Consider the following 27,774-nt stretch of genomic DNA (forward strand, 5'->3'; position numbering starts at 1 on the left):
GCACTACACTGCGCAGGTCCCTGATCCTCCACTTTCTAACCGCGGAGAGCAAGTTTTCCTTCTGAACAGCCCAGGTCAAGCCCAGACCGTAGGGAGGAAAGGCAAAAATCCCTATAGTTAGTTACCTGTGAGCCTGCATATGATGTGCTATTATTGATGACAACTTTATGTATTTTACCAAACTTCCCAAAATATTCTGGTCGTTTTAAAACCTATAAAAGAAGAAGAGATAAGGTATAAACTGTCCCCGTTTTCATCAATGTTATCCATATAATGGGGGACATTCACCAGCCCTCTTCAGTGGAAGGAAACACTCTCATCAACGGGGCTTGCTCCCTAATGACACCGCTGCGCTAACCTCAAGACACCCTTCCTCCTCCAAGTCTCTGAGAGCTTCCATGTCGACACAGTAAATAGAAACGAGGACTCACTAAACTTGGGATTATCTTCTAGGCGCCAATAGCTGCACCAAGATTAGGTAGGGCTCTCACCTGCACAATATTATCACATATACACCAGGTAAGACTGTTAAGTGCAATTTTATTAACACATGATCCTGATAGGTAATTCTGAAAACAATGGCCAAAATTACAAATTAAAGACAGAAGTAAGAAATCGAGGACAAATTGTCTTTATCCAGAAATCTACAGTATGCAACGATACTTAGTACAAATAAAAACACTTTTTATAAACTACAACGTCAAATCCGAGTGGCTCTCCAACTTTCTCCGTCTTCTATGACCTACGTGGACTGTGCACTCAGGTAGCTCACGTATACTGAATGACCCTCAACTTGATTGCTGTTGTGGGATGGCGCCATCCCATCAGTTTCCACTCAGAAGGACAACAGAGCAGAACACTTCCCAGTCCTGTGCCATCCTCACATCTTCCTTATGCTGGAACCGCTGTTGCAGCCACCATGCCGTCCTGCTCTTTTGTGCTGACTTTTGACTTTGCCAAGCATGATGTCCCACCTACAGGCATGTCCAAAACATAGGGGATGAATTTTCTCCACCCTCCCTTCTGAGAAATATTCTGGCAGCACTTCTTCCTCCAAGACAACCTTGCTTGTTCTTCTGGCAGATCCCGATGTATGCAGTGACCTTCAGCAACACCATGACTTATACGTAACAGTTCTTTCCTGGCCTTCCTTGTGCCTTGCCAGCTTTCACACGCAGATGAGAAGACGAAAGCACCAGGACCTGGCCAGGCACACCTCAGTCCGCAAGGTGGGTCACCTTTGCTCTTGAACACTCTGAAGAGGTCTTGTGCTGGTTTTCCCACCGAGATTCATAAAGGGGAGTCGGGTTGCTACAGCCAATCAGTGGCTTAGAAGCGGACCTGAACCGATCTGAATACACACTAGATACTGGTTTACAGTCGTTCCCACTAAAGGCCCAGGAGGAAGAGTGGCAGTAAGAGCGGCTGAGGCAATGGCCTGCCAGTTGTTCTCAGCCCAGTCCCAGGCTGAAGGGAGGACGTGCAGAGCTGTACTCAGCACTCAGCTGATGTCTGCCAACTCAGCAAGAAGTCCGGGCAGTCCTGTCGCAGCATCGCCCACCGTGTTAGTCATTCTCAATGGGACAGTCCAGGGACCCGGCCCAAGTGGTTTGGGGTGTTTTATTTGCTTATTTTTGAAATTTGCAGGAGCTGTTATTGGTGGAAATTGTCCAGGTGATGGGGACTTACTGGTGTCCAGTGGATGGGAGCCAGGGACACTAGACATCTCAATGCCCAGGCAGGTCCCACCCAACCTCTGAATGTTCTACAAGATTACACACAAAACTTGGGTGGCAATGAGTTTATCTGAATTGCAGACGGGCAACTTAAAACAGGATGAAACAATGGTTGCCCAACTCCAAGAGTATTATCCTGGCCCCTGAACCTAGTGCACCTGTACAGACTGGTGGATGGATGTGTGTTCTGCTGCGTATGTTCTCAACAACAATAGACACATTTTGGTCGTGTGTGTGTGTGTGTGTGTGTGTGTGTGTATTTAAGTGAGCAGTGAGTCTGTTAAAGTCCACTGGTGTATAGAAAGACTTTCTGGCTAGTATTTGAGTATAACATCCTCATGAAAGTTCATGATGTGTATTTAATTACTCTCGAATGTGATGTCAAAAGATTTCTGACAACTCATTCCCTGTTCTTAAGAACATTTACCAGCTTCCCACTGCCTGCAGGATGAAGTCCAAACTTCTTCAGGATCTGTGACCACTTACCTTGGCTACCTCATCTCTGACCACTGGCATGCTAATCTCACAGACAAACGACTCTTGTGGGGGCAGGGTTCTTGCTGGTTCGGAAGCATTTTGTGCACTTCCTGCAGCAGGGCGGCACCCCAAGAAGAGCAGAGGGGTGCATGTCCTCTCCATGGCCAGGGGCCATCCGTATGCCTTCAGAGCACATAGTGCTTCTCATTCTGGACCATTACTCGTGTAAACAGCAGAGGCCACCCAGGGCAGCACTCTGTGCTCAGTGTCTTACGCCGTCCTAGCACACACAGGTACTCCACAGAGGTTCTTAAAAGAACAAGCTATCTTAATACTGAACCAAAGTTCCATGCAAGAGCACACAGGTGGGTCTCAGAGCATGACCAAATGGCCAGCAGTGGCTCAGAAAAGGGTTCAAATGCAAGCTTTGCACACTGAGTCGAGCACTCCAGGCTCTGCCTACAAACAAGAGTCAAGAAGTAGCGAGGGTTCTACTGAATAAAGCCAGCAAAGGGTGTGGGAGGAAGCAGAAGCCTGGTCTACCAGCACGCCGCCACCATGCGCAATGGCACACAGTGAGCCTATTTTAATACTAACAAGAAACATAAAGGGCCTGTGACAGAATTATTTATAAATGCCCAATGATGTGCCTCGTAGCTACAATAGCTTGCTACATAGTCTCCGGGAACACAGTCAAGTGTTCGTGAACATTACACCAAGAAAAACAAACTTGGTCATCAGACAGATGGTCAAAAGGATGAATGGATTGAAAGTACTAGACCTGGGGGATCTAAGTCCTGATGTGAAACGGCTTTGGGATCACAGGGCAGTACTTAACTTCCACCTGCCTCCGTTTCTCATTGGTAAAAATGAAATGATTGTGTCTTTTCAGTCCTTTAGGCCTTGGAACAAGCTGCTCACCTCTGGCAACTACACGTAGCCTGGGGCAATCCTAACCTTCCCTGCTGCCTCGCTAAGCGGAGGCCATCCTTCCAGCCTAACCGTAGGCACCTTTTCCAGAGAGCCTTCCCTTCCCTCAGGCCCCGAGTCCCCTTGCTCAGCACACTGACAACTACGTGAAGTCTCTTCACTCCACTAATCGGTAAGCCCTTGCAGGACAGACTGTGCCTGGCTTGTCAGTGACTTTATCCCCAACTTCGGAGTGAATAACACATCCTCATCACCTCTACTTTAGTCTCTAATTACTGTATCTCCTAAAACAGCTTTGTTTCTACAGACAAATGAATGAATACATCTGACAATAAATCTTGGTGTGAAGCCTTTTGGTGTTCAAACGTTATTTTCAAAATACATCTTAAATCTTCCTAATCTCTCCCGATTTGTTAATCAAGATCCAATCTAATGTAAAAGTGTTCAAAGATAAACACATTACACAGATCTTGCCTGACTTGGAGGAGCCCTGGTAGTATAGTGGGTTATGAACCAAGCTGCTACCCACAAAGTCGGCAGTTCGAAACCACCAACCACTATGCAGAAGAAAAATAAGGCTATCTGCTCCCATAAAGATTCACAGCCTCAAAATCCCAAAGGGGCAGTTCTACTCTGCCCTACAGGGTCACCGTGAGTGAGTCAACTCGGTGGTAGTGAGTCTGGTTTGGAGTCTCAGACTTGGAAGCTGTACTCCTGTTCCTAATGAGGGAAGTCAATTTCCCTCATAAAGACCATCCATGACCAAGAAGTTCCCCATAGAATTTCTAAGGCTGTAAATGTGTCTGGAGATGTATGACCACAGTGGACTGACACAGTGGCTGGTAGGTTGAACCTCCGACTTCTCCATTAGCAGTTAGGGCACCAAGGCTCCTGGCAGCTGGACTAGTAAACGTAAAGTTGGTTTGAAAGTTAATTAAGAGATGGTGTTTGTGCAGATGCCATCGAGTTGGTTCCAGTTCATCAGTACAACAGAATGAAACCCTGCCAGCCCCGTGCCGTCACCCACACATCGCTAGGTGTGAGCCTTTGTTGCAGCAACTGCTTCAGTCCACCTGTCGAGGGTCTGTCTCTTTTTCACTGATCCTTAACTTTACCAAGCATGATGTCCTTCTCTGGGGACTGATCTCTCCTGACAACATGGCCAAAGCAAGCGAAATAAAGTCTTGCCATCCTTGCCTCTAAGAAGCATTCCCGCTGCACTTTTCCACAACAGACTGGTTTATCCTTCTGACTATTCGTGGGGTAGCCCACGTTCCTCAGCAACACTTCAAAAGGTAGCAACGCTCTGCAGTCTTCCTTATTCCTCGCCTGGCTTTCAAATGCAGAGGTGCCAATTTACATGGGTTCAGTCAGTCAGGAGAATGTGAGCCTTCCAAGTGTTACCTTTGCTCTTTAACACTTAAAGGAATTCTTTTTAGCAGATTTGTCCAATATAATACATTATTTGATTTCTTGACTGCTCCTTTCACTGGAGTTGATTATGGATCCAAGTAAAACAAAACCCTTTACAACATACACCTTTCCTCCCTTTATCGAGATGCTGCTCACTGGGCCAGTTGCGAAGGATTCTGTTTCTGTCTGGACACAGTCTCTGGTCTTCATCAGCAGTGCTGTAAGTCCTGGTCACCCTCAGCAAGTAAGGTGGCACTAGGCAGCAACTTGTGACATGCAGATGACAAACACGCTTGCTGAAGGTAAAGAGGACTCAACCACTTACTGCTGGTGATTTAAAGACCACTGTCTACCGTCTGGATTACACTGTGGCATACAGAAAACAAAAATCCTTACAGCTGGTCAGTGAGCATTGTCATGATAAAGGGAGAAAAGATTTCTGTTGTGCGGGATTTTGTTTTTACTTGGATTCATATCAATGCCAAGGGAAGCATCAGTCAAGAAATCGCAGGTGGGGTAGTTACATAATCTAGTGTCAACTTGTGGAAGGGTGGAGTCTGGCCTGTCAATCAGGTCACACCTTGATGACCTCATTTGGAGGCACCACAGAGATAAATAGCTCCCTGGAGGCAGGACACTCGCTCACTCCTTGCGAGACATTCCTTCTGACAAGACACATGGAGCTACACTAGAGCCCTGGAGCTGGAGGAACCACGTGGAGAACCATACCAGTGTTGAGATGCTTACACTGCCACTGGATCATAAGTCTTTCCACTCACTGACCTATGAAATTCCTGCATTCAGAGTCACTGCATGTGTTTTGTGAGTAGTCTGAAGAAGAATGTATATAGACTGGTTTCAGACATATGGGCTGATATCGGACTTATGGACTTGATCTGGACTGGGCTGGGATGTTTTCTCAACATTCAAATGCTCTTATATATAAAGCTCTTTCTTATACACATATCTATGAATTTGTTTCTTCAGTCAACCCAGACTAACATAGCAGGTAAACAAAACAAAAACAAAACCCCCTCATAGAAATAATCAGCACCCTGTGATTAGAAAAGGGCAGAGGCAGCACAAACCCATGACCATGTTTCAGGGGCCGGTCATGGGTGGAGACTCTGCTTGCTTGGAGGGTAAGCACTAGCTAACCCAAAAAATGGAGAATTAGCTGTGAGGTGAGCGATAGGCCCAATGAGCTCACTCTTTTTTCAGTCTTTTTCTGTTTTTGAACCCTAGACTCACCTCTTGGCATAGGAAAGAAGCTGGTTCCCTGGCCCATGGCTGCCAGCACCCCTGAAGCTCACACCTGGTAGTCACCGCCGTGCTTACTACTCTGATGAAGTGTACATGAGTTTCTCCTCTATTGATGGGAAAATCCCTCACTGCCTCAATACGAAACAGATGCATCATCATCAATACACGTGTATCCCTCTGATTATAACACAGTGGCTATTATTATAAACCCTCCATGAGGAATGATTTTGGAAAGTCACCACAATCTAGTTTTTTTCTTCTTGAAGTAAACATTGTGGGTCAATCCATTTCTATCTACGTTCCCAGCGACTTAGGAGTCAGCATCTCCTAGTACATCAGAAACTGAAAATTAGCAGATGAGTACTCAAAGGTATCCAGGAAATTATGAGTTGAACATTATTCGAATGAGGTGGGTGGTGGTAGGACAGAAAAAAATAGAAGCATTTTTTTCCAAGGGTGACTATCTCCCCTGTGTGAAGAATGGTCCATTATTCCCTTTCCCCAAATTAGCCATCTCCCCACAAAACTGGCTTAGGATGAAATGGAAGGAGTGAAGAATGCTGGCAGAGTATAACACTAGTTCAGGAAAACTGGGAATTACCTGAAGAAACAGGTAAAATTAAAAAATATATACAGGTTTTTTTAAGCTATCCAGTGGGTTCATGCGAGGGCAACTCCACTGTTAGTGCTTACACAGGATGACTTCAAAAGTTCCTGGAAAATGGAACTCAAAGATCACGGAATTTTCCCAAGAACTCTTTGAAGCCCTCTCGTCTAGCTGTAGTAAAGAGCAAAGAAAGAGAGCAATCGGGCTGAAGACCTCACGACCAAACAGAAGTCAATGGTGATGTTTTCCTTTTCACAAACCGCTGGCACCAAAGTGGCCCCAAAGACCTGGTTCCACTCCCTAGTTTGCAACAGAAGCACCCTACTCCAGGAGAGCTTAAAGATCACACACCTGTCTAAGAACACAGCTGTCAGGGTTTATCAGGTGAGTACTTCAAATTAATTTCTAATTTCCACTTAAACTCTAATATTTTCAGATAAATCTACAGTTGAACAGAGTCAACTGTGATTTCCAAGTAGGACAGAAACCAGGGGAAAGGTGCCACTGAGGAAGACAGCAGAAAAAGCCTTACCTCTGGGTCTGCCAAGCGCTGAGACAGCCCTACAACGAAGACGAGGTTTTTTTGTACCACGCGTACACTAGCCAAGTGTTTGCGATTTTCTGATATTTTCTGTTTTCTCTCATTTTGTTTCTGTTTTTTCTCATTCTTTATCCTCTGCAGTTCTTCCTGGGAGAGTGGTTTATATACTGCTGGGTCTTCTGGATATGGCTTTAAGCATAAAACAAACATAGATGTTAGCGGGAAAGAAAGAAACAGAAAAACGGCATGAATAACAACCATCAAATTCTGGATGGCAGGTACCTGGGCAGATTGTTTCTCTGACTGTATTAGGCAGCAGGGGTGGCAATGTCAGGTAAGCGTCAGACCGCTAACTGTAATATGGGTCGGAAAACTCACCAGCCACTCCCCAGGAGAAAGAAGAAACTATCAACTGCCATTAAGATTTACTGGCAGGAGAGTCCATATCAATTTGATGCAGTAGGTTTTTGGTTTCCGGTGGCAGAGTTGGTTATGCAATGAATTGCTAACCACAAAGTCAGTAGTTCAAACCCAGCAACTGCTCCACTGGGAAAAGATGAGGCTATCTGTTCCTGTCCATTTTAGCCTGGGGAACCCTGGAGAGCAGTTCTACTCTGAGTCCAAATCAACTCAGTGACAGTGGGTTTGGTTCAGACGGATTATAGGACTGTTTTAATTACTTTAAATGGTTCTCAATTAATAAGAATTACGTTAAATAAAAATGCTTTTTTTTTAACATTTAATGTTTAGAACTTAGCACAAACTGAATTTGAAGCTCCTGAAGACAGGTCAAAAAGGAAGAACAAGTTCAGCCTACCTTAAGATGAAAGAACTAAAGAAAAATCCCATGCAACTTAACTCCCTACACTTGATCTTAGCCAAAAGGCCGAGACGCGATCCATGCAACTTAACTCTGGAAGTCTGTAATCTCTCTAAGCGCTCCCAAGAAAATGATTTTAAAAATGCGAAGAGAGAAAAAAGAAAAATTCAAACCTGGAGTTGTAATAGTGTAAGATTCTATAGATAAATTGTTACACTATGTAGGAGTCATCAAAAGACGATAGAAAGAATACAGTCATTGTACCAAAAGGAACTGGTCAATATTTAACCAGTCCCAGAGTTAGTCTATGAACAAGAACCCAATGGCGCTGAAGGAAGAAATCCAAGCTGCACTGAAGGCACTGGCCAAAAACAAGGTTCCAAGAATTGACAGAACACCAACTGAAATGTTGCCACAAGCTGATGCGGCACTGGAAGCACTCACTCATCTCTGCCAAGACATTGGGAAGGCAGCTGCCTGGCCAACTGACTGACAAAGATATTTGTACCCACTCCAAAAGAGGGTGACCCAAAAGCGTTTGCAAATTATAAAACAATTTCATTCATATCACATGCGAGTGAAATTTTGCTGAGGATCTTCCAACAATGGTTACAGCAATACACTGTCAGGGAACTGCCTGTAGTTCAGCCTGGATTCAGAAGAGGAGTAGAACAAAGGCATCATTGTAGAGCAGAGCAGAAGTATGTTTGCTCATGCTTTATCTTCTATGTGAAGGCATGTGACTATGGGGACTAAAACAAACTATGGATCACCTTGAGAAGGATGGGAACCCCGGGACACCTCATTGTGCTCACACAGAACTTGTGCACAGATCGAGAGCTGTGCGAACAGAACAAGGGAATAAGGCACGATTTTTAAATTCAGAAAAAGTGTGTCAGGGTTGTATCCTCTCATCATACTTATTCAGTATGTTTGCTGAGTAAATAATCAGGGAAGTTGGATTTTATAAATAAGACTGCAGCATCAGGATTGAAGGAAGGCTTATCAACAACCTGTGATATACAGAAGACACTGTCTTACTTGCTGCAAGTGAGGAAGGACTGAAGCACTTGCTGATGAAGATCAAGGATTATAGCCTTCAGTATAGATTATAACCCAATGTAAAGAAAGTTAAAATCCTCACAATTGGACCAATAGATATGATAAACCATAAACTAAACTCAATGCCATCAAGTCGGTTCTGACGTATAGTAAATGATCCTATAGGACTCAGTAAAACTACTGTTGTGAGTTTCCAAGACTAGCATTTCACAGGAGCAGAAAGCCTCGTATTTCTGCCACAGAGCAGCTGGTAGTTTTAAACTGCTGGCCTTATGGACTGGAGCCCAACGCATTAACTACTAAGCCACCAGCAAAGATGAGTTGTCAAGGATTTTCTCTTGCTTGGATCCACAGTCAGTGCTCATGGAGGCAGCAATGAAGAGATCAAATGGTGCGCTGCATTGGGTAAACGTGCTGACCAAGACTTAACGTGTTGAAAAGCAAAGATGTTGGTTACTTTGAGGACAAGGGTGCACCTGACCCCAAGCCATGGTATTGTCAATCGCCTCATGTGCATGTGAAAGTTGAACTAGGAGTAAGGAAGGCCAGAGAAAAGTTGATGCATTTGAATGACAGTGCTGCCAGAGTACCCTGAACTGTCAAAAGAACAAGCAAATCGGTCTTGGAAGAAGTACATGCAGAGTGCTCCTTAGAAGCAAGAATGGTGAGGTTCCCTCCCCGACACTTGGAGGCGTTATCAGTGGAGAGGAGTTCCCGGAGAAGGCAATCAGGCGTGGTGGATGAAGACCCTCCCAAAGGTGGCCTTTAACTGAGGCTGCAACAGCGGGCTCAAACCTAACAGCGGGGAGGATGGCGCGGAACTGGAGAGCCTTCTGTTCTAATGTACGTAGGATCCCTCGGAGTAGACCTGACTTGAGGGCACCTAGCAACCACCAAAGCAGCAGCGCAAATTGGGTCCCTGGTGGTGCAGATGGTTAAGCATGCCACCACGAGCCCAAAGGCTGATAAGCCCCCTGAGGTGCCTCAGAAGACATGACGGAGGGTGGGGGGGTGGGTGCTGCATCTGAAAAGTCATACAGTCTTAAAAACCTTAGGAAGCAGTTTAGTCCCAGTCTGCACATGTGTGGTTGCCAAGAGTCGGAACCAACTCAATGGCCATTAGCAACCACGACTAACAGCGCAGAGTACGATTATTGTTAAAACTTTCCATACCACCCAGTGTTCTGAAAAACGACTTGAATTAATTCCGTAGGTGCCTTTGGCTGTACTCTCTGTGCCTGTGACTTTGATGCTCCTGAAAACAAGAACCAGTTCTCTGAGGCACCCGACAGTCCCCCCCTCCCGTGCACAGTTCACAGACGGCTATGCTGCTGGGGGGTATGCAAGCGGCAAACGTTCTAAGTTCTCTCCCCTATATGTGGGCCATGGGCTTGTGTATTGCAATCAAGATGAATGTAATGAAAGCCTTCTAAATGCTAACAGAGTCCCAGCTCCAACGCTCGCTCGCAGTCTCAGCTTAAGAGGGAGGCCAAAGGGAAAATACGGAACAGACTTGGGTTCGGGCAGCTGATTTTCACTTCGGCACTTACTAGCCACACAGGCTTAGACAAACTCTCTCAGCCTGATGACTCAATCTCCTCCCATGTACGCTGAAAATCATCTCAAAAGTTGGTGTCAAGATGCAATAAGACTTATGAAGCCATTATTATTGTGTCTGGCATACAGCAAGTCCTTGATAAATACTAGATATTATACTGTGCGTGTCTTTATCTTTTTCTTTCAATATGACAGGGCCATTTTTCATTCCTGAGTACTTATGCCAGAGCTGCTGGCAGCTTGGGAGGGAGGGGGGAGGCAGAGTGCCTGGTTTGGGATCCTGGCTTATCCTCCCCTAACTTAGAGATGGTGTCTAAGTTTTGTTACTTTTCTGGCTCAGCTTCATCTGCAAAATGGGAGCCACAGTATCGAATCCCTAACGTTGCTGTGCAGGTAGGAGAGCCCATGCTTACAACATGAAAAAAGTGGCAGAGCAAACACACACACACACACACACACACACACACAACCAGATATATTAGTCTTCTGCCATAAAGCTTGGCTTCAAAGTGAACAGGTGAGAATGTATCTTGAGGCAGACAGCCCCACTCTGGTAAAGCACCGCAAAGTCTGGGGATTGACCCTAACTCAGGTTGTAAGGTGCAGTGGACCAGCCATGAGATGGTGCTACCCCAGGGGTGCTCCAAGCACTGCACATTTCCTGTTCGTAGTCAGAAAAGTCCAGAAAACTTTTGGAAATCTACAGCAAGCTGACACAGCTGTAACAGCAGACTCTGCAGAAGGAGGCATTTCTCAGCTTGGTTGTTATTAACTTAGATTGTAAATCTCACAGCACAGACTACCAGGTATGTGCAGCGGGACCCTGCAGCCACCTTCAACAGCCTGGAGCCAGAGAGAATTTCGTCCTTCTTGGCAGAGACTGGAGAGGCACCCACCAGCACCCCGGATCGTCTGAGAATAGGAGGGAGCTGGCAAACGTGCTAAGGGGTCTTTCTGTGCCAACAGGCTCTGACACTGTCAAAGTGGGTTGCAGCATTAACCCACATTACTGATACACCACCGTGTTGAGCACATCACATCATGTTAAGTACATAATACTGAATTACATTGTTATCCTAGCCTGGTTTCTTCCTTATTCCAAGCGCTTTCCTATGGAAGGTTACCTCTATTTGGCTTTAAAGTCAACTCTGTTGGAATATAACCACTGTATGATGCAAAAGATAATACAAGAGACGAACGATCAAATTAGTTACATACTGGGGGCATAGCGGTCACCCTTTGGGCTGCTAACTGCATGGTCAGCAGTTTGAAACTACAGCCAAAAGGCAAGGCTACCTCCTCCTGTAGAGTTAGTCTTAAAGGAGATGATGAACAGTAGTTTTGAAATCTTCAACTATTGGGGAAGCTATATCTCTGTTGTTATGAAGAACCGAATATCTCTGGACCATATAAAAATATGCTACTTTAAAGAAACACAAGTAGCAACCGCATAATCGAAGTCTTCTTAGCCTTAGTTGAACAGTCTCATCAGGACCTGGAGAAGCGCGAACCTCACATGGCCCACGTATATGCACAGCACCTCCACATGCACTATTCCACACATCCCATGGCTGAAAGCTAATAACCTAGCACAGGGATGTGAGGGAGGGAGTGGAAGAAGGCTAACAGAGAGGGCAAGGGCGAGGGAGAGGGGGTAGAGAGGCACACCGGCAGGGCGAGAGGAGGAGGAAAAGGTAGAGGAAGGGCGGGGGGGGGGGGGGAAGAGGGTAGGTAGGGAGGGGAGAGAGAGGGGAAAAAGAACGAGATCAACAAATGAAAGACTGCGGCGGCGAGAAGGATGCCCGCTAAGGGGACTGCTATGCCAGGACCGGGCAGGAACTCCTTCTGCTGAGCAGGAGGCAGCTGAAAGTTGGGACAGCCCCACCACGCCTGCGAAGAAGGCTAACCACCAAGTAGGCCACCATGGGGCAGCATTTAAACATAGCACAAATTTTAATGGTATTCATTTGGCAATAAACTGCCAAACAACCAAGCAAGATGGTTTGCCAGTTTTTGCGTAATCGCGTCATTTCCTCTACGTGTTTTGTTCCTCGTGCTCTCCACCCACATCAGGATTGTCAAGAGTTGATTTTATTTTATGCCCTCTCGCCTTTATTGGAAGACTATTTCCTCTTCCTATTGCTATTAAATTCTGTTTAATCCCATCTTCCACGGCCACAATGCTTATTCTTTTTTTCTGGTTTCTGAGGTGAAAATAAGTTCATTTTGGTTTCATTCTTTCTTGGTTTCTAATAAATGCAATTAAGGTTTCAATTTTTCTTCAAATTACCACTTTGGCCTCATTCCAGAGATTCTGGGAAGTAGTACTCCAATTATGGATTTAAAGTAATTTATAATTTCTATTCTGTTCTATTTAAACCATTTACAAACAAATATATTTTAAAATTTTTATGGGTGGACAGATTTTTGCTCCGAGCATCTAATTCTGTTGTATTCTTTGGGGGGGCTTCTAGTTTCCAATAATGGCGAGACAATTAACCCTCTTGTTTAAGATAATGAAAAGTGCTATATAAAACTTTTTTTTTAAGTCTACACTTTAAAAGCATGAATAATTTACAGTGGGAAGCTCCTAAGTCACTTTCTGGATAGAGGCCAATAACGAGAGTAACAAGGCCAGTCACACCATTGAATACATACTCGGCCCTCAGTTCATTAGCCAGCCCAAGGTGGAGAGTCTTCTGTTCGTAAGATGGGAAGCAGACACCAACCAACCGGTCATTTCACACTGAGAATAAACAGATCTGTACCCACCACCCCTCCTTTTCCCAAAGAATGCAGAGGTCAGAACAAGCTAAGAAAAGGGCCAAGTAGTTAGGGAAAACCCCTGTTAGAAGCTGTTGGGACCAATTCTAGGGACCCTCTGTAGCGAGACACAGACGGCAAGCTGAAAGCGCTAACACCCAGCTCAAAGGTGTGAAGTGACGGTTTTCAGATGCTGGATGGTAGACGGGGAGTAGCAGGGCATTGATGTGAAAGCCAAGCCTCCCATCCTCTGGCCCTCACTGGCCCCAGCACTAGGCACCACATGACACAATGAGCTGAGCAGTTGTTATTGTTGTTAGGTGCCATCAACTCGGCTCTAGCCCATAGCGACCCTATGCACAACAGAAGGAGTCCCTGCAAGGTCCTGGGCCATCCTCACCATTGCTCCTGTGCCTGAGCCGATTGCTGCAGCCACTGTGTCCATCCATCTCATTGAGGGCCTTCCTCTTTTTCCCCACCCTTCCACTTCGCCAAACATGATGTCCTTCTCCAGGGACTGGTCTCTCCTGACAGTATGTTCAAAGTATGTTAGTCAAAATCTTGCAATCCTCGCCTCTGAGGAACATCCTGGTCTTACTCCTTCCAATATAGATTAGTTTGTCCTTTTAGCAGTCCATGGCACTTCTCCAGCGTCATATTTCAAATGCACTGATTCTTCTACAGTCTTCCTCATTCAAAGCCCAATTTTCACATGCATATGATGAGAATGGAGACTACTATAGCTTAGATCAGGTACACCATAATCCTCAAAGTAACATCCTTGCTCTTCAACCCTCTAAAGCAAGAGTTCTCAAACTTTTTAAACGGGCCAGTTCACTGTCCCCTAGGCTCGTTGGAGGGCCGGACTATACTTTAGAAAAAAACTATGGACAAATTCCTATGGACACTGCACATATTTTATTTTGAAGTAAAAAAACAAACAGGGCAAAAACACCCGGCAGGCCAGAAAAATGTCCTCAGCGGGCCGCATGTGGCCGCGGGCTGTAGTTTGAGGACCCCTGCTCTAAAGAGGTCTTGTGCAGCAGATTTCCCTAATGCAACACATCTTTTAAACTCTTAACTGCTGCTTCCATGAGCATTGATTTGTGGATCCAAGTTAAGACAAAATCCTTGACAACTTCAACCTTTTCTCCATGGATCATGTTGCCTACTGGTCCAGTTGTGAGGATCTGGGTCTCCCTTACATTGAATTGTAATCCATGCTGAAGGCTAAAACCCTTGATCGTCATCAGCAAGTGCTTCAATTGCTCCTCACTTTGAGCAAGTAGGGTTGTGTTATCTACATACAGCAGGTTATGGATCAGCCGGCCTCCAATCCTGATTCTGCACTCTTCTTCATGTCATTCAGCTTCTCTGAAGATTTCCTCATTGTCAGTTGAAAAAATATGGTGAGAGACACAAACCTGATGCACGCCGTCTCTGATTTTAAACCATGCAGGATTCCCTTGCTCTATGCCCACAACTGCCCCCTGATCCGTGTACAAGTTCCAAACGAGCACAATGAAGTGTTCAGGAATTCCCATCCTCTCGATGTTACCCACAGTTTAATATGGTCCACACAGGCTAATGCCTTTGCATCATTAATGAAATATAAATAAATATCTTTCTGGTATTCTCTGCTTTGAGCCAAGAGCCAGCTGACATTCACAGTGATAATCCTTGTTCCATGTCCCCTTCTCAATCCAGAGAATTTTTGGCAGCTCCATGTCAATGAACTGCAACAACCGATGTTGGATGATATTCAACAAAATTTTACTTGCATGTGATACCAATGTTATTGTTATAGAAGTAGAGCATTCTGTTGGGTCCCCTTTTTTTAGAACGGGTAACAATATGGATCTCTTCCCATCAACTGGCCAGGTAGCTTTCTTCCAAATTTCCTGGCATAGACGAGTGAGTGCTTCCAGGGCTTCTTCAGCTTCCTGAAACATTTCAATGAATACTTCATCAATTCCTGTAGCCTTGTTTTTGGCTAATGAATTCAGTGCAGCTTAGACTTCTTCCTTCAGTGCCATTGATTCCTGCTTATATGCTACTGCATGAAATTGTGACTATCGACTAGTTCTTTCTGGTACAGTGGCTCTGTGTATTCTTTCAATTTCCTCTTGATATTTCCTGCATCATTCAATATTTTGCCTAGAGATTCTTTCAAAAAGAAAGCTGAGCAGAGACCAAAATGCTGACAAGGCTAAGACAAAGGGGAAAATTGAGAAACTTCAAAAAGCCAGTTAAATTTACAAGTTTGTGAGTCTTAGGTTATCTGCAGAGTCATCATTTTCAAAGAAATACTTCCATAGGGCTGCATTTTTTTTTTCATGAACTTAAAAAAAATAAATCATTTTACTGGGGGCTCATACAGCTCTATCACAATACATACATACAGTGTGTCAAGCACATTTGCACATATGCTGCCATCATTTTCAACGTGTTCTCTTCCCACGTGAGCCCCTGATATCAGCTCCCCACTTCTTTCCCCTCCCTCACAACCCCTTGATAAGTTATAGACTATTTTCATATTTTACATCATCCTCTGTCACCCCTCACCCACTTTTCCATTGTTTGTCCCCCTGAGAGATGGTTATAGGTTGATCGATTCCCCCTTTCTCCCCTAACCCTCCCCTAATCCTGCTGGTATCTCTACTCGCATTGTTGGCCCTGGGGGCGGGGGAGGGGGTTCTATCCTGGATTCCCTGTGTTGCGGGCTCTTATCTGTAGCAGTGTGCATGCTCTCATCTAATCCAATTTATAAGGTAGAACTGAGATCATGATAGTGGGTGGAGGATGCACCACAGAGCTAGAGGAAGTTGTGTATTTCATCAGTGCTACAAGGGCTGAGTTCTTAAGGACTGATTAGGAACCAATTTTTTTGAACTAAAAGTTTAAAATCCATTAACAAGACTTCACTAAGATTTTGAACAAAACTAATCCGAAGGTCAAGGAGTCCTAGTGGTATTGTGGGTTCAAATCTACCTACTGCTCCTTGAGAGAAAGAGATGGATTTCTGCTCTTTTTACAGCCTTAGACCCCCAAAGGGGCAGCTCTACTCAGTCCTATAGAATTGCTATGAGTCAAAATTGACTTGAAGGCTATGGATGGGTTGGTTTTTATGCCAATATCATTTATCTTTCCCATTTCCTAAAATAAGTTAACTCTACAGAAAGTATGCGTGAAATGAAACATAATTAATTAAATAAATAAAACGCCTCACTGCCATCAAATGAATTCTGACTCATAGTGACCCACATGTTAATGGGAGTAGAAAGTCCTGTCTTTCTCCTGGGGAGCGGCTGGTGCTCCTGAACTGCTGACCTTGTGGATGGCAGCCCCATGCATCACCACTGCACCACTACCCAGAACTCTGTGTGTGTAAGCGTTTTATATACATCCGCCTAAGAAAGAGGCAGCATTTTGCTCCCCTAAAGAGTTGGCACCAGAAACCCACAAGGGCGATTCTCCATCCTACTGGGTACCATGAAAGGGAATTGACTGATTGACAGCAAGAGATGTAAGTATGCATTGTATATACTAAATATCAAAAAGGACATCAAAAGTTCGTGGAAAATTCCATCATCTTTTAAATTTCATTTAAAAAATTCTCTTAAAAACTCTTGAAGCAAAAAAAAAAACTCTTGAAGCCTCTTCATTATTATGCATTCATTCTATATACACACAATAGAAGAGTCTTGGTGGAATAACTTAACCACTAAAAAAAAAGTAGGTGGTTCTAATCCTCGAGCAACTCAGTAGAGAACAGTCCTGGCAATCTGCTCCTGTCAAGATTAAAACCTAAATTTATGCTCACTGAGGGACGAGCTCCTCAGAAAAGGAGAATGAGAGCAGCCCACAGCGTGAGTGTGCAGACGGCGTAGACACAGCTGGTACACGCAGACCTGGCTGAAGTGGAGGCAGTTTGCGTGTCGCAGCAGTTACGCTTTGGACTGCGAACCGTTCACACTCCCCAAGACGAGCCTTTCTATATGCACAGAGTCAGTCTCTGAGATCCAGGAGTTCCACCTGTCCTACAGGGCTACTGGAAGTAGGCCTCAACTCCATGGTGGTGAGTTTTTTGTTTTGTTTTGTATTTTTGCTGTGTATATTCCTAATGACAACAAAATATATATCACAACCTGAGAAACCCTAAGGGGACAATTGTGTTCTTTCATATATAGTTCCTATAATTTGGAATATACCCAATACTGCAAACACAAAAAAAGTACAATATATATTTACTCGTAAATGTGTAATTATATGTAGCATATAAACTTCATTAAGTTACAAAGACCTAAGTTAGACTTACAAAGACCTAACCCCTTTCTCTGTTGAATTAAATACATACTGCAGTGCTCTACATTAAAAAACAAAACAGAAAAACGCCTGAATGCCTGGACTTCTGAGATTTATTGTAAATCACCAAGTAAAGAAGTCAAGAAGGAGATTACGTTTTATCTTTGAGGTACCTGAGCACATTTTTGATTTCTCAAAAGTTGCTGGTACTGAACACAAGATTTCTTTCAAACAGTTAAGTAGAAAAAGAAAGCTTAAGTCATATAGAGAAATATGAACGAGAAAGTAAATTCTATATCTAAGTGATAGATAATTGCATTAAATCTTGGGGTCACCAGATCCAAAAGTCCTTCAAAATCAAAAGCACAGTAGTCCTCGTTAGCCCAATGGCCAGATCACTAGATTGGAACTGGACGGAGGCTACTCACCCAAACAATAGGAAAAAGAAACATCATCAATGTCTAGTCAGAAAGGACTCTTCCGTGGCACAGCTCAGAACAAAGGCTTACCTGTGAGTCCCAGCTGTGCTGCGCACGAGGTGGGGACTGAGCGGGCTGCACCTTCTCCAGGCCCCAGCTCCCTGACATGTGCAAGTGTCCAGAACTGGAGTCAGAGCTCACCAAGGGAGCAGCTATTCTTGCCAGAGCCAAAATTTCCCAATCATTTTAACTCACAACCCCTTTTAACAAATGTCAAAAAATCTAATTTCTATCAGAAAATTAAATTCCTTCCCACAAATCATCTTGAATGTTTTTTTTCCAATCACACACCAGCCTATCCAAACCCATTATCCCTTCATCCCGAATTCCCTTAACCAGCAAATTCTACTGATCTACTTCATCTCCTTGGACTAGAAAATGAATCATTAACCAGAGTGACTTGACTGTGTAGCTTTACTCATGCCATACAGCTAGGCAGCAACGAAGCCAAGGCCAGAAGACCGGGTCAGACCCAGTTCAATCTTTTTATCACCTCACTGAGATCCTAAAAACACAACACTTCAAATAACCCCGGCAGAAACCTGCAAATTGAGGCTCTTAAATCCATGTACTTATGCATGAAGGGACATCTAGACACAGTTCTTGGTGTATATTTACCTTTCTACATGCAGGACAAAGCCCATTTTCGTCAGTGCGAATTCGATGCCAACAAAATCGACAGATCTGATAGCCACAGGTGCAGGGGAAAAAGTTGATGTCGTCTATCTCCAAGGGCTCCATGCAAAGAGGGCATTCCACAGGGTCTTCCTTCGCATCAGGACTGCGAGACATCTTCACGATTTTTAAACAGCAGCAAAAGTTTATAATAATTTAAGGGAGAAGGAAGTTGAGCGCTGAGAGCTAAAATGTAGACTTTGAAGACCTGTGTGAGAATAAACAAAGTATATTGTTTAAAACTGGCAAGCAAGAATGGCAAGCAAGTTCAACTATCTAGAATCATGGTATTAATTTTTTCCCAATTATTTATTTGTGCCATTTTTTGCTGTTATCTCAAAATGGATTTTCCTCTGCCTATCAACAAGATACATACATTCTTGTGAGTTTTTGCATGTCAAGATAAATAGCCCAGCAACATGCATTTATTTTATGATTAAGTAAAAAAAATGTTTTAATGAAAAGATTCCTTTTTTATCTAGATAAAACATTTAGTGCTAACCAAACACTAATCATAAAACCTTTTAAGGGAAGAAATAAAAAAGAATCTTCTTAAAACACACTACAGTCTCTCTCTAACAAAGGACAAGCCATTCAGTGAAAACAGAGGATGACCACCATCAGATCAATGGAGGATGACTACTTTATTACATAATTGCCGAATCAAAGACAATCATGCTCGAGTTAAATTGACACACAACTCTCACAATCACAGCCAACGTTACTCTCACCTCACACCCCTGCATTCATTCTTTACTGGCTGATGTACGTTAATGCACAAAGTAGTCAAATAGCGAATTTTCTACTGTTGTTTTAAATATGAAATGCCAGGTAAAAAGAGAGCTGATAAGTGAAGAGTGGGTGTATAAGCTGCCTCATCTGTGACCTAAAAGCTGGTAATAACTGCCACCTGAGTAAGGAGTAGTATAGTACTCTAAAACTGTCACAATTTACAGACACACCTAAGGGGAAAGAGAAGCTTATTTCATTTATAATCTATAACATTAGCAGCAAAGCCGCACAGAAAACACAGCCTTTAGCTGGAGAACATTAATAAATAAATAGCACATGCCTAGCAGTGCCTGCAGTACCAGCATGCCACTGAGAGCCTGGGAGAGTAAGTGCAGAGGAAGCCAGATGAAAGTGCTTCTGCAGCTGTGTGCAGAAGACCCATAAAACACCCTAAGGGAATAAGCACATCTCCACACTCGCAAACAGGGTTTTAAAAGTTAGCTAACATATCTTTTGTAAATGTAAAACTTTTAGGTTAAAGATTTAGGGTTTTACGGTCCAATAAAAGGGTTAGGTTGAATGAGTTTCTGAGAGGGCACTGCACCTCTATTTCTATAACCCTTTCACTTGGACCATCTACTCAGCCCTACAAATGTGTGCCTACATGAGGTTATTGAAAGAAAAATGGCTGCCTCATGGCAACTAAGTACAGGTTCTTTCAAAAGGGAAGAGAAATTACTAAAGTTTGAATTGAGACTATCGGCTCCCTTTCTTAGAATGTTCTTTTCCACTCTAGTCAGTCAGTGGCTTAACCTAAATAGCCAGGGTCTGTGGACAGTGAATTCTCTTGCACTTATCACGTATTACACAGTTACAGTCATGAACTCTACTCGAGTTCATATGGCCATGGGCCAGTCAGTAAAGACTGTAAACTCATAGATTGCCTATGATATTTTTCAGGACAGAGATTTTACTGTGGGGCAAATAAGTAAAAATCATACTGGAAAAGAAATCATACTACATATAGTATTGCATTTAGGTTCTAAAAGAACCTGTAGAGAAAGCTATACAATAAATCATTTGTTCCCATTCATTTTTATTAGGGTGAAGAAGTTCTGAAATATTCCCAAAGTAATTTCCTCCTTCACTGAAAGCCTCTGAACGGTGTGTGCCATGGTGTGAGCTGGTAGGGAAAAAGCTCCCCTGGTATTTTGGAGAGAATAACTTTGAAAATACTGTAACGGCTAAGCTTACTTGGTGCAGTCAAGAATTAAAATTGTCAATTTTAACATTGCTGTTACATCAGAAATAAACTTACGTGATGTTCATTTGGGGAAAAGGCAGGGAGGGAGGTTACGTTGAAATCACTATGTAAGCATAAAAGGCGGTCATGTTCAACCTAATCTATAATTCAATGCAGTATCCATTAGATTTAAAGAGGAATGACAAAAATAATTCTAAAATAATGAGAATACCTTTGAAGTTTCTAAGGAGGGAAAAACTGGAAATTTACTGACAGCAACACACAAATAACCACCACAGTATGACAAATAGACAAGAAATGGAGGATTTGCTTATCTGATACAAATAATACTATATGAAGTTTAAACAATTTAAGCAATTGTCCAAGAATACATAAACTACCAAAGAAACTAAATATAAAGAATCTAGCAACCGACCCATGGAAGTTTAACATTTGATAAAAGTGACAGCAAAACCAATAAGGAAAGAATGGACTAGCTTATACATAGTAAAGGAGCACTGAACTACCTACTCAAAGGGGTAAAATCTGCTTAACACTGAAATAAAAATAGATTCCCAGATGATCTGTCTGAAGAGCTTAAACATCAAAAACTTTAAAAGTGTTTTAAGAAAAACAATGGCGCTATTTCTTTTAATCTTGAGATTGAAAAGGGAGAGGGGTCCTAAACAAGGGGGGTAAAAAACAGTACTCATAAAACATTAAAAAATGTGTATGATCAGCTTTGACACAAAAAGCAGAATGACATAAAACACAGGGCAAGCAATGGAGAAAAGAGTAATGAAGAGGATATATGCAGAAATCTTACAAAGCATTAAGAAAAAATAAATATCTCAAAAGAAGGAAACTAACAGAGCCTTTTGAGAAGTTCACATAAGAAATACAAGTGGCAAAAACACAGAAAAAAGTGTTAAGAAAAGATGATCCTAACAACAACAACAATGTAATTCCTAGCTTTGGTTTGTTTTAGTGCTTTTCTGCAGAAGAAATATAGGATAGGTGTATCTATAGAGACACAATTGGATTCATGGTTTCTTGAGGGTATGGCGAGCCCTGGTGGTGTGGTGGTTATGTGTTGGGCTTCAATCCACCGTGGTTGGCAGTTCAAAACTGCCAGCAGCTCCATGGGGGAAAGACTGGGCTTGCTACTCCTGTATTCAGTTGTAGTCTTGGAAACCTACAGGGGGTCGCTATGAGTCAGCACTGACTCAATAGCAGTGAGTATTGTTCTTGGTTTGGGCCTATGGCAGGGGAGGTTAGGGGAAAATGGGAAGCTAATAAGGAGGAGTATAATATGAAGAAAATGTTCTAAATCTGATTATAGTGATGACTGTACAACTCTTAGCAATATTACTGAACTACAGAATGATACAATTTGTGAACTATATGCCAATAAAACTTTTAAAAAGAAGAAAAGATAGTCCACTTCTCAAGTCAGTAAAAAATTATTGCCTTTCCCCATTGGTCACTCTAAGGGGTCCAACAAAGTGGAGATTGTCCTTGATGTCGCGGGAGAACAGAGAAAGGAAGCTCCAGGTTTGGGGCTGTGTCTTTTTTTTTTCAGCGCCACGTGGGTTTATTTGTACAACCAACAGCACAAGAAGACACCAGCGCCATGCAGGCGGCAGCCCAGGGCTCACACCAGTCCCTCTCGCCCTCAGAGAACTCTACTTTGTGGGAGCCTGGGGGCCTTTGGGAGCTTGTGCTGGGGCAGGGGCGCCTTTGGGAGCTTTTGCTGGGGTCGTGGCCTTGGCTGGAGCATCAGCCTTGCTTTGTGCCTTGGCCTTGGGCCGGCAGAGCCTCAGACCCTTGGCAATACGTGCCCGAGCCCGCTTGCCAAGCTTGGGGTGGGCAATGTAGGCCAGTCGGCTGAGCTTACGGTTGACGCCCATTGGGATCTTGGCCTTGACCTCTGTGGGCTTCACAAGATCCTTGATGGCCTCAGCGCGAGCAGCCGCAGCCTTGGCGTTGTTGGCCTGCATTTTCTTCAGGCCCTTCTTGTTGTGCTTCTTGGCGAGGCGCATGTTCCTCAGGAACTTGGGGTCCACCCCCTTAAGAGATTCGTATCGTTGTAACCGGGGTTTTTTGATGCCGTTTCTGTGCCATTTCTGGGATTGGTTGTGCGTGGTGTGGTTCTTGGATTTGGCCATGTCTGCACCGACGCCTGCAGCTCCCGGAACGCCAGGGACCGGAAGAGCTGGGGCTGTGTCTTAGCCCCAGAATCTGTGCTTAGACGGTCCTCATTAGGAAGCCATCAAAGAACGCTCATACAGGAGGGCCATGCTCTTTGTTAAGTTTGCCATAAAGACGTACCCAAACCAAACCTACAGCCAATCCATCAATTCCAACTCAAAAACCCTGTATCTGGTTTCCAAGGCAGTAAACCTTTACGGGAGCAGACGGCCTCAACTTTCTCTAGCAAAGCTGGTGGTTAAGTTTGCAGCCCAGCATTTACCCGACAGTGTCACCAGGGCTCCTATGCAAACAAGCGCTGGCTCCTCTACCAGTAGGAAAAACACAAAACCATTGCCATCAAGTTCATTCCAACCCACAGCAACCCGAGAAGACAGAGCAGAACTGCCACTGGGTTTCTGAGGCTGTAAATCTTCATAGGATCCAAAAGCCTCATTCTTTTCCCTAAGAGCCATAGGTGGACTTGAACTGCTGGTTTTGTGGTTAGCAATTCAACTCATCTACCACCAGGGTTCCTTATCAATAGGAAAGCAAACTAATCAAAAGGCATCATCCACATTTCTAAGACTTTGTTTCCATGACTAAAGCTTATTAGTTTTAGTGACATAATTTATGGAATGCTGGGGAGAAAAAACTGGGATTTATCAAATTGAAAATGTTTCCAACAAATAATTTTAAGTAAAAGGTGACATGTTGAGAATTTGCTTTTTGATTGCTTCTATTTCCATTTTAAAAGTCGACAAGGAAAAAATGAAAAAGTTGACAAGCACGTCTATCTTTCTGACAGTTGTTAGCAGCCTGTTCAGACACATAGCGGCCCGCGTACAGCACAGTAAAACAGAACTACAGAATGGTACAGGCAGTGTTTACTGCCCTGGCCTTACGATGGGAATGTCGGACCCCAATGCAGCCACTCAGCCAGTCCACCTTGTTAGAGGTCCTCCTCTTCTCTGCTGCTTTGCTACTTTACCAAGCAAGATGTCCTCCAGAAACTGGTCTCTCCTGACCACACACCTAAAGAACGTGAGATGAGGTCCTGCTAATTAGGGGGTGTGAAAGAGAAAAGGCAGCAAGAAACTCCTAAGAGAGTTAATATAAAAAGTAAGCACATTTGGTTCACTTCCAGCACCGAGGAGAAGTTATGCAAGCCAGGTACCAAATGTCATCACACAGATAAACCAGTGTAGGAAGGCAAGGCAATCTTACGTAGTAAACACTGGAAAACAAGGCAAAAGACCTGCCTTCTACTTTATCACTTCCCCTGAGAGGGCCATACTGTTGGACACTCACAAACTCAAGAACTCAATTCACTCATCTGAAAAACGTAGTGAAAGTGGAGGAAAGGCAACAAGGAAGAGGCAGGCAGAGTTTGGACAAGACTGTATACCTGTTGACCTAGTCCACAGTCTACCGATGACAGAGAAGAACAATAAAGTGCTGGTCTGAAGTTTAAAGAGGTGTTCAAATGCCAGGCCTACGGGTGGGGGGCATGACCCAGTCACACCACCACCACCACCCCCCACATGCCCCGGTGATGAGAAATACGTGAAGAGACCAGATGGTTTGAGTACAGGGAGGAATGTGTGAACTCTTGACCTTGATACTGGTACTCATTTGACCTAGTTTGGAATGATGGCTTAGGCCAAGTTGGCCAGAACCCAGCCAAATGAAGAGAAATGTTTGATCCTATGAACTGCTGTAAACTGCTGAAATCTGATGGCTGCTCTGACTGAACTTTGCTTATAGATGCAGACTCTTCACATCAAACAACATACTTGTCAACTCAAAGGGTTGGGTGGCTAGGAACAGGCAATTTAGAAACTGACTTTCTAAAACACGGGGAGATTATGCACAAAGTTACTGACTGACAAGCTTTCACAGGTGTCTCAAATGAGTGGGATAAGGGGGGATCCCACTGAATAGGAATAGTTTCCCCTTTTCCTGATAGATCTGGAGAAGAAAGGGTGGGGGGGGGGATGTTGATCAGATTATATGATTCAGGTGTGACTGTCAGTTAACAGGGTTAATGGTGACCGTAGAAGAAGTTACAGAAAGGAGAAAGTTAATTCTCAAGTATGAATGCACTCTGTCTAAAAAAGCCAAAGGATGGCCTGGGCTGTGTGTACTGAGTTAATGTGGCCCTTACAGCGAGAATTCTTTGGGTGATGTGTTAGGATTCTGGGCTCTGTGCCTGTGGCTATAGGGAATTTTCTGCTAAGCTAATGCAAAGTTAATGGTAGGATTAAATCTTGACTTTTTGTAGAGGGTGTGAACCAAATTATACCCAGTTTCCTTGGGGATATGGTCTGCTGAAAGACTAAAACCACACCTCCATCAAAACCATTCCCCTGTATATAAGAGCCAGAAAGAAGGCCCTGCCCTGAACCATCAGAGGTGGGACAAATAGAGCAAATTCCAAATCTGTCTCAAGAGGGGAAGGCCAAGGCCAGAAGCACCACAGGCTGCAGTATGGAGCCCATGAGAGCAAAGGAGCCAGGCCAAGGCAATGGAGGCCATGAGAAGACCATGAGACAGAACAGAGGAGCAGCCCTGAGACTATGAGACTGTGAGACAGAGCAGGGGGCTGGCTTTCTGACCAACAGAAGCAGAGGGCAAGGGACCAAGTGCCAAGTGGCTGAGAGTCTGAAGATGAGAGAACTGGCTGCTGGCTGAGGAGAGGTGTTGCTATGGATTAATTACTGCATCTTTACTAATCCTGGCTTGTGGTAAGTAAACTGTTAACTGCCCGATTAAACTCCCTTAACTGTGAGTATTGTCTGATTTCAGTGTGGCCAGTGCAATAGATTATCAAATGATAGTGGGACAAGAGGAAAGGAAAAGGAAATAGAGGAAAGAAGTAGGAGGCAAAGGGCATTGATAGAGGTCTAAATACAGATATGTACATATGTAAATATACTTATATATGATGATGGGGAAATAGATTTATTTGCATGTATTTATTTATAGGTTTAGTATTAAGGTAGCAGATGGACAAGGGGTCTCCACTCAAGTACTCCTTCAATGCAAGGACACTTTGTTCTATTAAACTGGCATTTCATGATGCTCACCTTCCCAATGTAATCACTTTTGACAAAGCAGGTGCATAAGCAAATACAGTGAAGAAAGCTGATGGAGCCCGGCTGTCAAAAGGTAGAGTCTGGGGTCTTAAAGGCTTGAAGATAAATAAGCGGCCATCTAGCTGAGAAGCAACAAAGCCCACATGGGAAAAAAAAAAAAGCACACCAGTCTATGTGATCATGAGGTATTGATAGGCTCAGGTATTAGGCATCAAAGAACAAAAAATAATATCATTGTGAATGAGGGGGAGTATGGAGTGAGGACCCTAAGCCCATCTGTAGGTAACTGGACATCCCCTTACAGAAGGGTCATGGGGAGCAGAAGAGGCAATATAGCATCAATGAAACATACAACTTTCCTCTAGTTCTTTAATGCTTCCCCTCACCTCCCGCCCCCACTACCGTGTGATCCCAAGTCTACCTTACAAATCCAGCTAGACCAGAGGATGTACACTGGTACAGATAAGAGCTAGAAACATAGGGAATCCAGGACAGATAAACCCCTCAGGATCAAAAATGAGTAGCGATACCAGGAGGGGAAAGAGAAGGTTGGGTAGAAAGGGGAAATCGATCGCAATGATCTACATATAACCTACTCCCAGGGGGATGGACAACACAAAAATGGGTAAAGGGAGACATCGGACAGTGTAAGACATGAAAAAAATAATAAATTATCAAGGGTTTATGAGGGAAGGAGGGAGAGTGGGAGAGGGAGAGGAAAAAATGAGGAGCTGATACCAAGGGCTCAAGTAGAAAGAAAATGTTTTGAGAATGATGATGGCAACAAATGTACAAATGTGATTGACACAATAGATGTATGTATGGATTGTGATAAGAATTGTATGAACGCTCTCTGACTCAGGACTAGTTTGCAGCAAGATGGCCAAACGCACCAAGATGGTCGGGATTGTGGGCAAATATGGGACCCGTTACGGCGCCTCCCTCAGGAAAATGGTGAAGAAAATTGAAATTAGCCAACATGCCAAGTACGCTTGCTCCTTCTGTGGCAAAACCAAGATGAAGAGACGCGCCGTGGGCATCTGGCACTGCGGTTCCTGCATGAAGACAGTCGCCGGTGGGGCCTGGACCTACAATACCACCTCTGCTGTCACAGTAAAGTTTGCCAGCAGAAGACTGAAGAAATTGAAAGACCAGTAGAAGCTCCACTATCTGAAACCTCTCTGGCCTATAATAAATGGGTTAATTTATGTTAAAAAAAAAGAATTGTATGAACCCCAATAAAATGATTTTTAAAAGACAATCAAGTAGATTAATAAAGGTTAATAATTAATAAACAGTAAGATTTATAAAACAGATAAATGTACATTTTTAAACAGAAAAGGAAAGTGAAGTCTATTTATAGATGGGGTGGGGCAGGCAGGTTTTAGGACAGACATGGTCAAGTTTGAGTCATATTTTATTCATTATTTTACAGGAAGCGCTGCCTGTTCATATACTTGATCCAATTCTCACAGTGACTCAGTGAGAAATGCGAACCCTTTTACAAAAGGTGAAGGGCTACTTGGACTTCAGTGGTAAGGACAAAATTCAAACGTGAGATGGTCACCCTCAGTACCTTCCCACAAGTCAGGTGGAACAGCAGTCCCCCCCATCAAAGGAGCAGCTGCACATCCTGGGGATGGAATGCAAATGTTTGCAAAGGAAAATGGCACTTTTTCAAAAAGTATGTTCTACCGAAAATCTTTCCTTGTCACCTGAGTTCTTGCTCTCGAGCACCTAATACTGGCCGAGTATAATCCCTGACCCACATAAGAATGTTCCAGAGTCACCAAGAATCACACACGATGTCAAAAAGTGCACAAAACAAAGCCCCACATCTTCAAAACTATCCTAGAAAAATCTCTTCAATACCTCAGAACACT

The 27,774-nt window shown here is 43.7% G+C and overlaps 3 protein-coding genes and 1 pseudogene across 7 annotated transcripts in view; 1 reads left to right on the forward strand and 3 right to left on the reverse strand.

Annotated features, from left to right (window-relative positions):
• CNOT4 (CCR4-NOT transcription complex subunit 4) overlaps positions 1 to 27,774 on the reverse strand; it is a 136,185-nt gene that overhangs the window by 43,445 nt on the left and 64,966 nt on the right. For 4 of the 5 annotated variants that reach the window (XM_075558708.1, XM_075558704.1, XM_075558706.1 and 1 more), the window contains exons 2-4: positions 18,572 to 18,836; positions 6,959 to 7,156; positions 126 to 212 (exon numbers count right to left, since the gene is read on the reverse strand). In XM_075558708.1, coding sequence (XP_075414823.1) covers positions 126 to 212; positions 6,959 to 7,156; positions 18,572 to 18,745 — 459 coding nt within the window. In that variant the 5' untranslated portion in view covers positions 18,746 to 18,836. The remainder of the gene's footprint in view (positions 1 to 125; positions 213 to 6,958; positions 7,157 to 18,571; positions 18,837 to 27,774) is intronic. The other variant, XM_075558705.1, reaches the window with a different exon arrangement.
• On the reverse strand, positions 7,709 to 7,865 carry LOC142457449 (U2 spliceosomal RNA; annotated as a pseudogene).
• Positions 22,289 to 22,801, reverse strand: LOC142456587 (large ribosomal subunit protein eL29-like). The gene has a single exon (XM_075557736.1). The coding sequence runs from the start codon at positions 22,769 to 22,771 to the stop codon at positions 22,289 to 22,291; it is 483 nt and encodes a 160-aa protein (XP_075413851.1). The 5' UTR covers positions 22,772 to 22,801.
• On the forward strand, positions 26,771 to 27,071 carry LOC142456588 (large ribosomal subunit protein eL43-like). The gene has a single exon (XM_075557737.1). The coding sequence runs from the start codon at positions 26,771 to 26,773 to the stop codon at positions 27,047 to 27,049; it is 279 nt and encodes a 92-aa protein (XP_075413852.1). The 3' UTR covers positions 27,050 to 27,071.

Source organism: Tenrec ecaudatus, chromosome 9, assembly GCF_050624435.1.
Source record: "Tenrec ecaudatus isolate mTenEca1 chromosome 9, mTenEca1.hap1, whole genome shotgun sequence".
Taxonomy (NCBI): domain Eukaryota; kingdom Metazoa; phylum Chordata; class Mammalia; order Afrosoricida; family Tenrecidae; genus Tenrec; species Tenrec ecaudatus.

Bases quoted from the DNA above. Each gene is read 5' to 3' on its own strand.
- LOC142456588 (XM_075557737.1), top strand. From the start codon at position 26,771: ATGGCCAAACGCACCAAGATGGTCGGGATTGTGGGCAAATATGGGACC.
- LOC142456587 (XM_075557736.1), bottom strand. From the start codon at position 22,771: ATGGCCAAATCCAAGAACCACACCACGCACAACCAATCCCAGAAATGG.